Here is a 13610-nt window from a genome sequence, read left to right on the forward strand (position 1 = left end):
AAGTTAGAACCAAACCCAATTTAACAGTGTTTCTTAATCATGGTTGCATATTGGAATCACTGGAAACTTTTATAAAATACCATTGTCTGGGAAGAAATGAGGGGAAAAGGCGGGGGGGGGAGCCATTGTTTAGGGGGCACTGAATTTGTTAACAGTGGTAATTTGGAAAAGGATAGTAATAGTTGCACATGAACAAATTATACACATAAAATTGAATTGGGTAACGTTTTGTTATATGGATTTTTGCCACAAATAATGCGGTCTTAAAATATACCAATATCTGGGTCTCATCCCTTAGTATTCAGATAAAAACCTATATTCATAATGGAAATTTTGGGGGAGGGGATTTAAGTGATTATCATTCACAACCCTCACCCCACCCCATTTCATCTTTTCAAAAACATTAGCTACTGCCTTTGGGACACTCTGAAGAACTTAAATTTCTGGCTTATTATGCTATTCATTCCCACATACTGTATGCCTCATTATGGCTGTTCAACAGCCAAAGGTACTAGAATGGAGTTCAGGAGTTCCTTCGAAATAGTATGCACATTTTGAGGGACAGTTCTACTCTGTCCTATAGGGTCGCTATGAGTCGGAATCGACTCGACGGCAGTGGTTTTTTATTGTTCTAGAGACTTCGTAGGTTTAATCAGAATCCTAAAAAGGGGCTCAAAACGTTAAGAATCATTAATCTTTAGATAATGCTAGAGTAACTGCAGAACTAAGTCAGACTAATAGACTCTAAATTAGACAGCATTAAAGTGGACACTTTATATTAAAACTTTTAAGACTGATGATATTCTAGAATTTAACTGCAAATTTAACATTAGAAAACAGATGCAAAGAAGATACCAATACATGTAAAGGTGAGATCACTTTAGTAAGTTGAGAACAAAAACCATATGGAGGCTGCTAGTTATATTAAACTCTATTAAAAGCTTTTCAAAAGCACTCAAACTTTAACATTAAAAATCATAGGAAATCAAATGCAGTTTGATAGTCTTTTCAACTATTTGAAATAAATTCTTTCTACAGTTCATCTAAAATACACTATTAACATTCCAAGTAGAACTATATTCAAAAGAGTAGCACCATAATTTAAGGAATACTAAAAATCCAATGTAAGATAAATCTATTGGCTTTCATTACTAAGAATCATCTTTTTTTCTGCTCGGACATTAAGAAAAAAATAATTTCTAAGTGTTTAGTGTTAATTTACTTGATGTTCAATTGAAACAGAAAGATGACCGAATCTCCTACTTTAAAAAAAAGCATAGCATTTTTATACAGAGGAATTTCTTCATTTGATTAGATTTTTCTGAAATATCTAGTTAAATACATTAAGCCTGTGTGTGAACTCTTCCAGGGGTACAAGAGTTTGCTGTGCCATTTAACACTTTCACAATGTGGCTTCTGAGGGCTCAGCAGATGACCAATATAACTAGTGGGATAAAACAAATGTCAATATGGTATGCGAGAAAAGATCACTAGATTGACTGTCGGTAACGCTCCTATTTCTGGCACTGACTAAACATAACCACTTCAGGGCTCTATTTTCTGTCGAAAATGAATCAATTGGATGAGTTATCTTATAAAAGTTCCTTGAAGTCCAAATTTTCATTCAGTCTAAAGTGATCCAAGTGAAAAATATCTCAATAAGCACCTTTGATGTGAAACAAAGAAACCAAACAAAGCATCATCCTAGTGCCACACCGACAAAGCGAAGTGCCATTACTAAGAACTCTCATAAGGATTATTGACTGTCACATACGTCCAGTTCTGGTCTACATATTTATCTTTAAAATGAACTGTTACCTGGGTGCTGAGATGTCCTGCTACACAAAATGCTACTCTCTTCACTTTCCACATGAAAACACTTGAGTTAAAAAAAAAAGTTAACAAACGGGGGAAAAGCCAACACCCAGGCTAAAGGATTTAATCCAGCATTTATTCCACACTCATGATGGTTCTCTGTAATTGGAATACAAGTCATAAGAACAATCTTATCAAATAACTTGCTGATAGTCTTAAATAATGCAGCACAGCATTACTCTTTAATATCTCTGTTCTAGATTGTTTAAAAACTCAAACAGCAGTCTTCATTACCAATAAAAAAAGTTTTCAATTTTTAAAAAAGGACATTATCAAGCTGTTTCATAATTTATTTTCCATTTATAAAAATGATTTGGAAGCTTGAGGCTTGAATCCGCTTCTCTACTCAACTGTCCCACCCTCTCCCAATTTCATGTTAGTATAGGGTTGCTGCAAAAATGCTAGGCTTTAGACATTAATTCTCTCTTTAATATAGTATTTTAAAATCTGAGAATTCAAGAAAAAAAGATTACATGTCATGTATCTTTTCAAATAAAAAAGGAAAACTAGGTGAATAAATTTTAGGCATACTAAGTGTCCCTTTGAGGTAGAATGCTAAAAGGACTTTTGATCAAATCACAGCCTAATTTAAACCTCTGCATCAGAAACTAACTTCTCAAACTCTCTATAAAGGTAACTGGAGAATATAAGTATAACATAGTAACAAGAGCCTTCCGAGATAATATACAGTGGACAAAAATGTTAATCCTAACAAATGCTGCCTTCATGTACATTGAATGCACACAGATAATTCTCCTATAATACACATCCAAGAATCATTCTCAAAGTCTTTAGCATTCTATTATGAAAAGCATAGCCATGCTAACTTCAGTACACAAACCATAATCCCACGCCTACAAAACAAAAATAGAATTAGTGGCAGTTTATTGCCTTATACAAATTTAACCAACATGGCAATCATGCCAAAGGAATTAGAACATTTGCAGGACATATGTACAGACTGTACATTTAAAAAAAAACATTAAGAATGCCAACAACAATCTGTGCATCACGTGTCAAACTCAACAACTGGGTGAAAACATCAATGCAATAAATGGGATTACAAAGGCACTTCCCTACAGAAAAGAGGAAATGAAAATGCAGCCTAAAGGGAGCTTGAAGAGTGTGTAACTACTGCACAATCTCAATTCAGGAAAAAAAAAAAAAAAAAGCAAATTTAATCAAATATTTATAGGATTCAATGTGATCCACTTTTACAAAAAATCTTCACACAGTCTCATCTTTGTTTTTATGTTGTTTTTCTTGGCTTTCTCGTTCTATACTTTGGCTCCTTCGACGATCATGTTTGTCAGACTGGTCCTTACTATCACTGGTATCTCGTTTGTGGGAACGTTCTTTGCTTCTGCTACGCTTTCTAGATTTTTCTTTGCTGGGGCTATGTTCCCGTTTTTTTGACTTTTCAATACTGTCAGTTCTTCCTTGACTGCCACTTCTACTTCGTTTATTTGATTTTTCTTTACTTTCATTTTTATGTTTACTTGATTTCTCTTTGCTCCTGCTTCTACTTCGCTTTCCTGCATTTCTACTTCTACTCCTACTTCTATGTTTCCTCTCTCTGCTTCTACTTCTACTGTGTTTTTTCTCTTTCTTGGAATCTTTTTTGTCATCTCTATGCCGCCTATCATCTTTGTCATCTTTATGTTTCTTCTCTTCTACCTCACCTCTACTTCTTCGTTCCTTGGACCGTTCTCTGGATCGCTCTCTCTCCTTTTCTCGGTCATTACCTTTCTCCTTATCATAGTCACGATCTCGTCTTCTACCTCTCTCATTTTCTTTCTCTCTTTCTCGATCCCTGTCCCTTCTATCCCCTTTCCTATCACGACTTCGACTACGACTTCTATGCCTTTCCCTACTCCTGCTATGCCTGCGTTCCAAACCCCGATCAATACTTCTGGATCTTCGCCTTTCCTTCTCCCTTTCTTTGGCTTCACGTTCTAGTCGTTGGCGTTCTTTCTCTCTTTCTAATTCTCTGTCAAAGCTTGAAGAACCATGGCCCTCCCGATGATGGCTTCTACTTCTTGATCTTCTTGGGGACCTCCGTGGACTCAGTGATCTCCTTGGAGACCTAAAGAAGGAAATGTCAGTGAATAAAATGTCTCAAGAAAATTTAACTTTCATCAGTGTTATTTATTTAGGCCACCAGTTTACAAACATGTCAAGAATAATTAAAGCAAAAAATCTGCTTATTCTCATTTACAGATACATAATTTTGTTGGGAATGCACTGAAAGGTAGAAAAGGACCTTTGGAGTGGAAAAGTGACAAATTCATAAAATGAACAGTATAAACAGAATTCCCTATCTATTTAAGAGAACCATTAACTTTCTATAAGTCGTACCTACAAAATAAGCACAACCAAGAGTTAAATTACCTTGAACGTCTACGTTCAACGTGTCTGTCTATTTCCTCAGCACCTTCCTTCCCATCTTTCTTGATCTTTCTAGGTCGGGTTTTAATCTGTTGATCAATATTCTTCTGAACTGGAACTGGAATTCTTGGAAACAAGGTAGAAAACCATTCCAGTTTTGTGAGAAAAGACCGTAGCATTTCTCCAATGGTCATTACACAGCCTCCACCAGCCTTCACATCTAGGTCCTACAGAAACACAAAAGATACCCTAGCCGTCAAAAAAAACATTTCAAATGTATAAAATAACACTATAAAAATATTATACCATCTTTGGAATCTCGAATATAAAAATATTGTAATAGAAAAATTTCAATTTGTGTACCTTTCTAATCTCTTAATGAATGGTACAGAGAAATACTTGGGCTTTGTGTGTGCATGCAGGTGAGAACAAACCCTGCAGCCTCGTGGGCATAAAGGAAACTGGTCTCACTCAGTTAACAAGACTAGGAAAAAGCCCCTTACATTAGCAAACTGTGTGGAACAATTGGCTTAAATCTACATTCCACATGCCTATTAAGTACATGTTCTTTATTTCTGTGGACGTTTGCACACATCATACCTAGTACTGTAACCTAGCTACACATGAACTACTTCTGACAGTTCTTGTCTAAAGGTAATCTTTTAACAGCTCTAATATAAAATGAAACCCTAATAAAACTGGAAGCAATAGCAAACCAACTGCCATGAAGCAGTGAGGTTCCTAATTTAGAGTTATGTAGAAAATAAATAAATGGAACAAATAATTGGAAACGCATAATCCATGATGACCATTGTCTCTGAAAAGGGTCATTACCGCATGAAGGCCTTCTTGCTATGCCCTCTCACAGCTCAGGACATGTTAGTCAGCTATTGTCAGTCCCAAACCTATAGTGCAAGCACACAAGGAAAGTGAGATTTGTTATCTAAACAGGAAAACAAGAGCTATAGGTAAAACTGCTTGCACTCACACACATTTAAGTGTTCAGATATACAGTATTTCCAAATATAATCGCTGCAGATATCTAAGGAAGAAAACAATAAGTTAGCTTAAATAGAGGACCTCAGGTTTGTAAACAATAAAAAGCAGATTAAATAGAAGCATTCAGAAACAAACCTAATACACTACCACTGAAGAAAAGGAACATGCTTTTCATAAGACAAATGAGAGAAGAGCTTTGGTCTGAAAATCTCATCGAAAGAGAAAAATAAACTTTAAGAAGATTGTGATTATCACCTAACACAAACACTTTTTGTTTGCTTCTTCCATTAATAAACTCAGCAAACATGCCAAAAATTGCAGAGAAAAATAACAATTCTCCACGTCTACATGAGTGAGATGCTTGTTTAGGTGAGTAAGTACTTAAGAGCAAAAATGTGACAAGGATTTCCATTAGAACTGCTATTTGATTCAACAAATTCTTTGAATGAACTTTTAAAAATATGACTATTGAAACAAAGCACATAAAGTCTGCTTTATGAACCTTTAAATACAGTGGTGGGGGTAGATGTACAACAAAATACCGTTCTTCATTAAGTACTTTTTAAGATCTTTGACTTTACTATGCATGCAACTACGTATATGACTTAAATTTGACACAGTAAAGTTTTCCAAACCAAAAACCAAATCCACTGCCATCGAGTTAATTCTGTCTCATAGCGATCCTACAAGACAGAAAAGAACTGCCCCACAGGGTTTCCAAGGAACGGCCGGTGGATTCGAACAGCCGATGTTTTGGTTAGCAGCCAAAGTAACTTTTTTTTTTGAACGTATGTAGCAAGCTCAACTTTGTTAAGTGTGAACAGCATACTAAATTTAGGATTAAAAAAAAGCCTAAATTACTAATTAAAAGAGAAAATTTACTTTTAGCTTTATAGATATGTATAGTGTACTAGGAGTCAGAAAGCTACAATTAAAATATCATTTATTTGTTCTCTCACCTTGAACAAGTCATCTAAGCTTTCAGCCTATTTTAAGTCCCACCCAGCTCTTCAATTCTGCGCTTCTATGCAAGTGGGAATACTGATATTTGGAAGTTAGAGGGTAAAGAACTGAAAAGTTCCAGAAGAAAAAAGCTATAATTAGTCTTCTACATGCATGTCTTTTATTGCCTCGATCTTGAGCAGGGCCCACCTTAAAAAGTCACTATCAATTGTACAAGTCAGGATCTATACAATACAAAGAACCCAATGAGGAAGAGAAATTTTTCAATAGTTACCAAAACATTTAAGCAGTTCAAAAATAAGAAAATAAACCATTAGAAATTTAACCTAAGGTACATAAAATCTACCAAGTCTTAGTAAAAAAGATATTAATTCCAAAAATATTTGCCTGAAATAAATTTAACTATATACATAAAATTCTAAGACATTAAACTTTCAATAAATAAAACCTATTAAAAACATGAGAGTAATCAGAAGAAAATGAATTATTACCCTGTTGACATACCTCTTCATCATCAAGGAAGGATTCAAACCAGTCCCATAGATCTGTAGGGGGCTGTGTGTACCTAGAATTACAAAAGACTATTAAGCTTACACGTTTTAAAATGAAATGCTGACTGGAAATGCAGATAAATGCGTGCTCACCTTATATACATAAATCCAAGAGCTCTAATATATGGGGAGTCTGTGTGTGTTATGAGACCCATCACTTGCTTACGCGTTAACTTCAGAGTAAATAATTTGTATAACAGGCAAAAGGCTGTAGAAACAATTCCTCCGGTTCCAACACCTCGAACCTTTAGTGAAAACAGAGTTAAGTAATAAAACAGTGAAGAAATTTAATACCAACTGATTAATCCTGTTAGGTATATAATAACAAACCATAAACCTATAACCTAGGACTAAGAAAACAAGGCATAAAAAATAAGTTTCTAACCCCATTATATGGACATGTGAGTTTAGATTTTTTAAATTCCAAGATTTGCCAACTAACTGCCATTTGAGACTGTAATTGACAACAGATACTTTCAGTTTTCAAAATACAAACTTAGTTGTCAGACACTCAAAAACTGAAAAAATGCACGTACTTCTACTTACCCCTCCGCACATCCCTGTCTGGCCTGCTGTTTTCCTGCTTCCTTTCTCCCATGGTTCAACATGAGTGACCTGAAAATAGAAAAGATGACCAAGACAAACATTCATACTTTGAATTTTTTTTTTTTAAGTCTGATTTAAGTAAACCCAAGTCCATAACAGAGTAGCTCTTCCAAAAGTTTGGAAGTTGGGTATTTTGGCATTACGTATAGTTTTGTTTACTTGCATTATGAAAATCATCTTGAAAAACTGCTTAGAAAAACTCTTTGAAGAGCACCAGTAAAGCTATCAGGATTTAACAAAATCTTAACACAGCTTTACAGAGCAGAAATTTCATTTAAGCAGCTTTGTAGAGAGCCTGATACTTATACGTATGGGAGCAAGGAAATCTTTGGTACGCCAGCAGTTAAATTTACCTTTTAGTAAGAATATGAGAATATAAAAGATAAAGAAATAACAGAATGGGTTATTAATTCCATACATTTAAATGTATAAATATAACTGTAATATGCTTTAAAGACCAAACTATGGAACCCTGAAACAAACATAAAACTGAAACTTTTTTTTTTTTTTTTACTATTTAAGCTAGTCTTCACATGCTGCTAAGGTCAAAAACTACCTGAGGTAGCTACACACTCAGGTCCCCATATTACTCAAGCAAACAAAGCTAAACAGTATTTTCAAACTGCTACTACGTATATCTAGTTTCATATACTTGTGGAAAAATGCTTGACCATATTTTAACTTTGTATCTTTTTATGAGTTGCTTAAAATTTCTCATTTTAAAATGGGCTTAAGGCTCCAACTTAAAGCAAAAGATATTAATTAAAAAAAATCTTTAAAATACTTGTAACAGTTCAATTTCATGACAATTAAAAAGATCTACGTTATAAAATAAAAATGCCTTGAAGAAAGCATGCTAAAACAGTACAGAAATTACTTCTGATACAAAATTATAGGTTAAATTTTTATCTGTATTTTTTCATGATCAGTTACTGTACATTCCTGATTAAAGATGAAATTACAAAGGCCACACCTACAGACATCATTCTTGTTATTTCAGTCAATGTGTAACTCATTTTCAGTCTAATTATGTGAACCAATGCAAAATTTTCCCAGACTATAAATTTTGAATAAGTGTGAAGAGTCATGATACTAAGTATAATCAACAATGATACAGTATCATCTTTGCTAAGGTGGGCACCCTATAAAAATGACATACTTTATCTAAAAATAGCAAACCAAAAACCAAACCAAATCCAGTGCCATTAAGTCGATTCCGACTCATAGCGACCCTATAGGACAGAGTAGAACTGCCCCATAGAGTTTCCAAGGAGCGCCTGACGGATTCAAACTGCCACCAGTTTGGTTAGCTGTCATCGCACTTAACCACTATGCCACCAGGGTTTCCAAAAATAGCAAAGAATGAGAATATTAGCTCTAAAACAGATAACCTAAGAAGGTCTTTTGGAAAGGTAAGACCCATTTTTATTTCTAAACTTAAAAACAAAAGCAAACAAAACTCTTGTTCTTTTTGTGCGTGAATTTCTAAAACTGTTTTTCCACCTACCCATGTTTACATTTTACAGTTTTCAGTGGCTTTAGACAGAAGAGCATCCATTTAAAATCTAAGCGCTATATTCCTTTGCTCAGCAGACTCATGCATTGCTTAACTGTTTCATTTCCTTTCCCCAGTTTGCTGTATAAAGGATATCTCCATTCCTTGAGTTAGGCTAGCCAAAGTAAGGGATGAACGCAATACAAACTTAGATTACCATTAGAAAAAAGAGGTCCACATATTTCAGCGATTATTTCTTCTGGATGTCTTGATAACAAAACCTAGGTCTTCAGTTTTACAACTTAAGAAATAATTTCTGGTAGAATCTTAAGTAGTTCTAAAACACAATACTCAAAACTTAAAAGCCAGTTCTTCCTCTTTAGCATTAGCATTTCTATGTTTTAAAACAGTGCCTGGTGCAAAAAGAGCAGAACCCAATTTTCAACTATTTAAGGTTTACTACTTAAATAAACCTAAGAGTTAGATATTATTCACCATACTGTATCCATGCTAAAAAGGGCTTACCTTTTAAAAGTGTTAAAAAAAAAAAAAACAAAAAAAAAAAACAGCTCATAGTATGACAATTAGACCTACAATGGGCTCCTTTTAAGAAGTTACCAAATTTATTTCAGTGTACAGGCAAGTTCTTGGGTTAAAAACATCAGTATGTAGTCAACCAGCCCCCGTAAAGCCTATTATATTAAAAATCCAAGGTACATACAATGTTCACAATAACAGACAGGCTCTACTTTGCAATGGAAATCAAAACATTATTGTTACTGTATTACTATGTTAAACATGTTTTAGTGTATCTGGAAGTGTTTCTTTAACGTTTCTCTTATGCACAGAAAGATACACTATATACTGCAAACTAAGAGAGTTGACTAACTGACCTTAGATACGAACCATACCCAATAAACCTAAGAAATCCAACTTACGTACAAATTTGACTCAAAGACAGGCTAAGGAACATAACTCCTTTGTAATCTGGGGACTGCCTGTACTTTATAAGCCCAAAGTTGAACTGTATTACTCAAGATACGATTTCTATTAAAAAAAAAAAAAACTCTATAATATCTCAATATTCTTCAATACGTCAGTCACTTAATTGAGAAGGTGGACTAAACAACCTAAATGCAAATAAAAAGAATTTCTTTTGCTAACACCTCTACCAGCATGTCCATATCACAAAAAAATACGTGGCCTGTCTCAAGTGTTTTAAGAGTCAATATAGACAAAGCAAATTAAATATTACATGTTCTAACTAAATATATAAAAATGTTAACAGTATCATTAGTATTAACATATAAATTAACCTTAAGAGGCCTGGAAGATATTTTTAAAACTACATTAATTTTCAGGGAAGTGGAGAAGGCCTGCCTAGTTGGTGAGAAAAAGACCAAAATCAATGGCCAAAAAAGAAAAAAAAAAATCTAATTAGCTGTTCATTTAACCAGGGAAATGCATTTATGGCGATTGAGCATGATTAATAGTGCATACCTCTACCTGCGACCCTGGGCTGCTCCGAGCCTCGCTGCAAGACTGAGTCAATCCTGCTAACGAAACAAGAACTGAGACAAGAGTGCAGTGAGGAGGCGCCAGGTGAGCTCCCCAGCACAGCCAAGCCAGCACCGACCCTGCCGCAGAAGCCCAGGGCCCAGATAATTCTAAACAAAACAAGCCCAATGCACGGGTGGGTGAGACCTCTTACTCCTGACTTCCTGCTGGGAAAATTTCCAGGCCTTCTGTACACCACTTGCACTGGTACCTCTCCACCCTCAACCCTCCCACCCCATCCGAGACACGCACTGACCATTTCCCTGTTTGGATCGGATAGTGAGTACCAACAACACGAGGCCAACACTGAAGTCACCACACGCCCTGGCCCAGGGTGAGCGGGAGAAGCACCAACAAGTTGGCGCTGAGTAGATCCACGTCAAAAGGAATCATTTTAAAGCTGTAAACTGGAGAGGCTTGTGTTACTTTTTCTCTCTCCCCCACCCCTCTTGCCCAACTCCCCTTTAGGGGTAGGCAGGAGGTTGGAGGACAACGTCAACCAATAGTGGCGGTCTCTCCCGGCCCTAAAAGCCTGAAAAAAGGAAGCGGGAGGGCGGCCCCAGTACGACCCCTCCCTAATAGACCGCGGCTACCCATCAGCTCGACCTTCCCCCACCCACAAATCCTCCTCGGATCTCGGGGGGTCGCCTCCGCCCGTTTCCTCCATCCTCCCCTTGTCTGAACTCACCCCCAGCCAAGGGCCTAGACGCTTCGTACCTTAAAGTAGATCTCGTCCACCACCTCGTGGTAGGTCTTGAGCTCGTAGAGCTGTACTTTGAAGTACGGCGACGACAGGATGTTGGTCAGGATCATGGGGTTGAGGTTCATGGTCTTCTCGTTGCCCCACAGCGGCAGCACATTGCCCTGCTTGCCCGAGACGGCCGGCTTGGTGGCGCCGCCGCCGCCGCACTGTTGCTGTTGCTGGGCCGCGGCTGCGGCCGCCTGGTGCTGCGGCTGCGAGTTGCCTGTCAGCGCGGGGCTGTTGTTAGCCATGTTGCGGCGTAAGGAGGGAAGGAAGAGGGAGGGGGGAGGGGGCCAAGCTCGATCTCGCTCTTCGGGACAACGGTCCGGGACCCTACTCCATGGAACGCCGTCGGGAGAGGGGGCCGCCTGGCTGTGCCCCAGCCGGATGAGGGAAGCAATGGGGCCGCCGGCAAATGGGCCCCAGGCGACGAGGAGACGACGAGACGCAGGCCGCGAGAACTCCCGGCACAAGGCGAGCCGGCGAGCGGAGAGCTCGATCTCTTCCGCCAACTGCCCCTGGGAACAAGATGGCGGGCCCGACGGATGTGACGCCACAGGCCCCAGAGTTCCAAGCTGAGCCGACGGCCAATCAGAGACGTCCGGGTGGGCCGGAAATTCCTCTTCCTGGTGATCGCGCTTCTGCGCGTTCTCCGCATGCTGCGGTTGAAGTTGTTGCTGCCAGTGGCTGACCTCACGGGGGACGGGTAGTAGACCCAGTTTTTTTGCGTTTTTGTGGTTGGTCTGGGAGCCCTGTTTCTCTTGCCAAGTACTGGGCAGAAAAGGGTTTGCATGGCCGCTGTGTGCTTGCGAATTCGTGACTCTGCTCCTAGGAGTATCCGAGAGAGTCATCTGGACTCACTGTTTTAAGATTTTTTGGAAGGTTTGGTCGTCGGGGACCCCTCTTCCATATAATTCCGGAGTGAGAGCTTCCTATCCTCCGCCGGACTCTAGTGTCCGGCCGGCGAACTTATTGTTTGGGCTTTAGTTTATTCACCTGTAAATCGGGATAACATCTTCGGCTGTTGTGAGCATTAAAAGGGTTACTATACCTGGAGTGCCTAGTAGAATGCTCCTTTCAGGCTTTTCTTTCCCACTAATTAAGTTCCTTCAATTTTACAGGTGAATTCTGAGGGGTCAATTTGGGCGAGGCACTGCGAATGATGGGGGAAGGGCGGGAAGAGGTGTAAAAACGAGTCAGAATCAGTCTCAGTTCTGAAGAGCTTCTGATAACTTAGAGATGGTTCATGGTATGTTTGGGAATTGAGGCTACAGAGGGTCTTGCGGTTTCTACAGGTGGGGTCCGACTAGGCAGTTTATCAGCAGAGAACAGCCTGAGTATATCTAGAGGCAGGGAAGATCAGGCTTATTAGAAGGTAAATAGCCCACTTGACAGGAGTCTGCAAATACGCTTACAAGAGAGTGATGGCTGGAGAGGAATTTGGGCCCTTGTGAAGTGCCTGGAATGCCAAAATGAGACATTAGGAAGTTGATGACATTTAAATCCAAGGGTTACATAATTACATCGAAGGACCCAAAGTCTATTTTAACGACGCTAATATTGCAATACTTTCTGGCTCTAATCTTTTCTTCGCACAGTATTGCCCAAGTCATCTTCCAAAAGTGCATCACTCCCCTACTCAGAAACCTTGGATGGCTCGCTCAGTAACATACTAATTGCCAAAATCTAATGACCTTTTTCATTTTTCATCATCTTTGATTTTGCTTTGTTACACTACTTACCATGTACACTTTCCTAGAAACTTAAGAGATCTTAATTTCATTGGCACATGCACAGAGGAGTGGAAAAGGATAAGACAGAGACCTTGGGGAAAAAATCCACACCTGGATAAAGATGAACCCGCAGGAGAAATGACCAGCAGAGAAGTAGGAGGTAAACCAGGAGAGAGTAGGAGGAACAAGGCAATATAGGTGTTTAATAAATGAATAAATTGCGTGATTGATTAATGTTTAGAACTGTACAGTACCTAAGTGGTTTTCCTATCTAGTTCCTTCGCTTTACATTGGAGGAAAACTAAAGCTTTGGGAAAAGTGGTTTTTCACCTCTTTCCTAAGTGGGAATAACAATAATTCTTGTTTTTCTATACGGTTGTTTATACCAAAACTACTTCCAAGTACAACTGACGAACCCAGCCTCTCTCTAATGAAATATCAGGTTTAAAGTACATTGAAAAAAAATTGAACCTAGATCTTTTTGGTGTATTTTTTTTCTCTGATAGTAATAGTTTAAGTTTATTGAGTTAACCCAGTGACATTCTAATTGCCAAATTCTATGATTTGTTATTATTCTTAGCATACATGATCTTTTGGTGTAGACTCAAACATTCATTTTCCCCTAGATTCTGGGTGAGAAGCTCAGTAGAGAGGTTGAAGTTGGATGTCTAAGTCTTAGTGGCATCAAATTAAGGGAGCCA

At 38.1% G+C, this 13610-nt stretch overlaps 2 protein-coding genes across 4 annotated transcripts in view; one reads left to right on the forward strand and one right to left on the reverse strand.

The window, feature by feature from the left end:
* Window positions 1-1930: 1930 nt before the first annotated feature.
* On the reverse strand, window positions 1931-11710 carry PRPF38B (pre-mRNA processing factor 38B). Its single transcript, XM_049880190.1, has 6 exons — window positions 11152-11710; window positions 7323-7391; window positions 6870-7021; window positions 6730-6790; window positions 4267-4490; window positions 1931-3961 (listed from the first exon to the last, which is right to left on the reverse strand). Exons 1-6 carry the CDS (start codon window positions 11425-11427, stop codon window positions 3103-3105), a joined length of 1641 nt encoding a protein of 546 aa, XP_049736147.1. The 5' UTR covers window positions 11428-11710; the 3' UTR covers window positions 1931-3102.
* HENMT1 (HEN methyltransferase 1) overlaps window positions 11704-13610 on the forward strand; it is a 56457-nt gene continuing 54550 nt past the window's right edge. For 2 of the 3 annotated variants that reach the window (XM_049880194.1, XM_049880198.1), the window contains exon 1: window positions 11804-11882. Coding sequence is in view for 1 of the 3 variants with exons in the window: in XM_049880201.1 (XP_049736158.1) it covers window positions 11833-11882 (50 nt within the window). In the remaining 2 variants the exon portion in view is untranslated. Of the gene's footprint in view, window positions 11883-13610 lie in introns of all 3 variants that reach the window. The other variant, XM_049880201.1, reaches the window with a different exon arrangement.

This window comes from Elephas maximus, chromosome 3, assembly GCF_024166365.1.
Source record: "Elephas maximus indicus isolate mEleMax1 chromosome 3, mEleMax1 primary haplotype, whole genome shotgun sequence".
NCBI classification, from domain to species: domain Eukaryota; kingdom Metazoa; phylum Chordata; class Mammalia; order Proboscidea; family Elephantidae; genus Elephas; species Elephas maximus.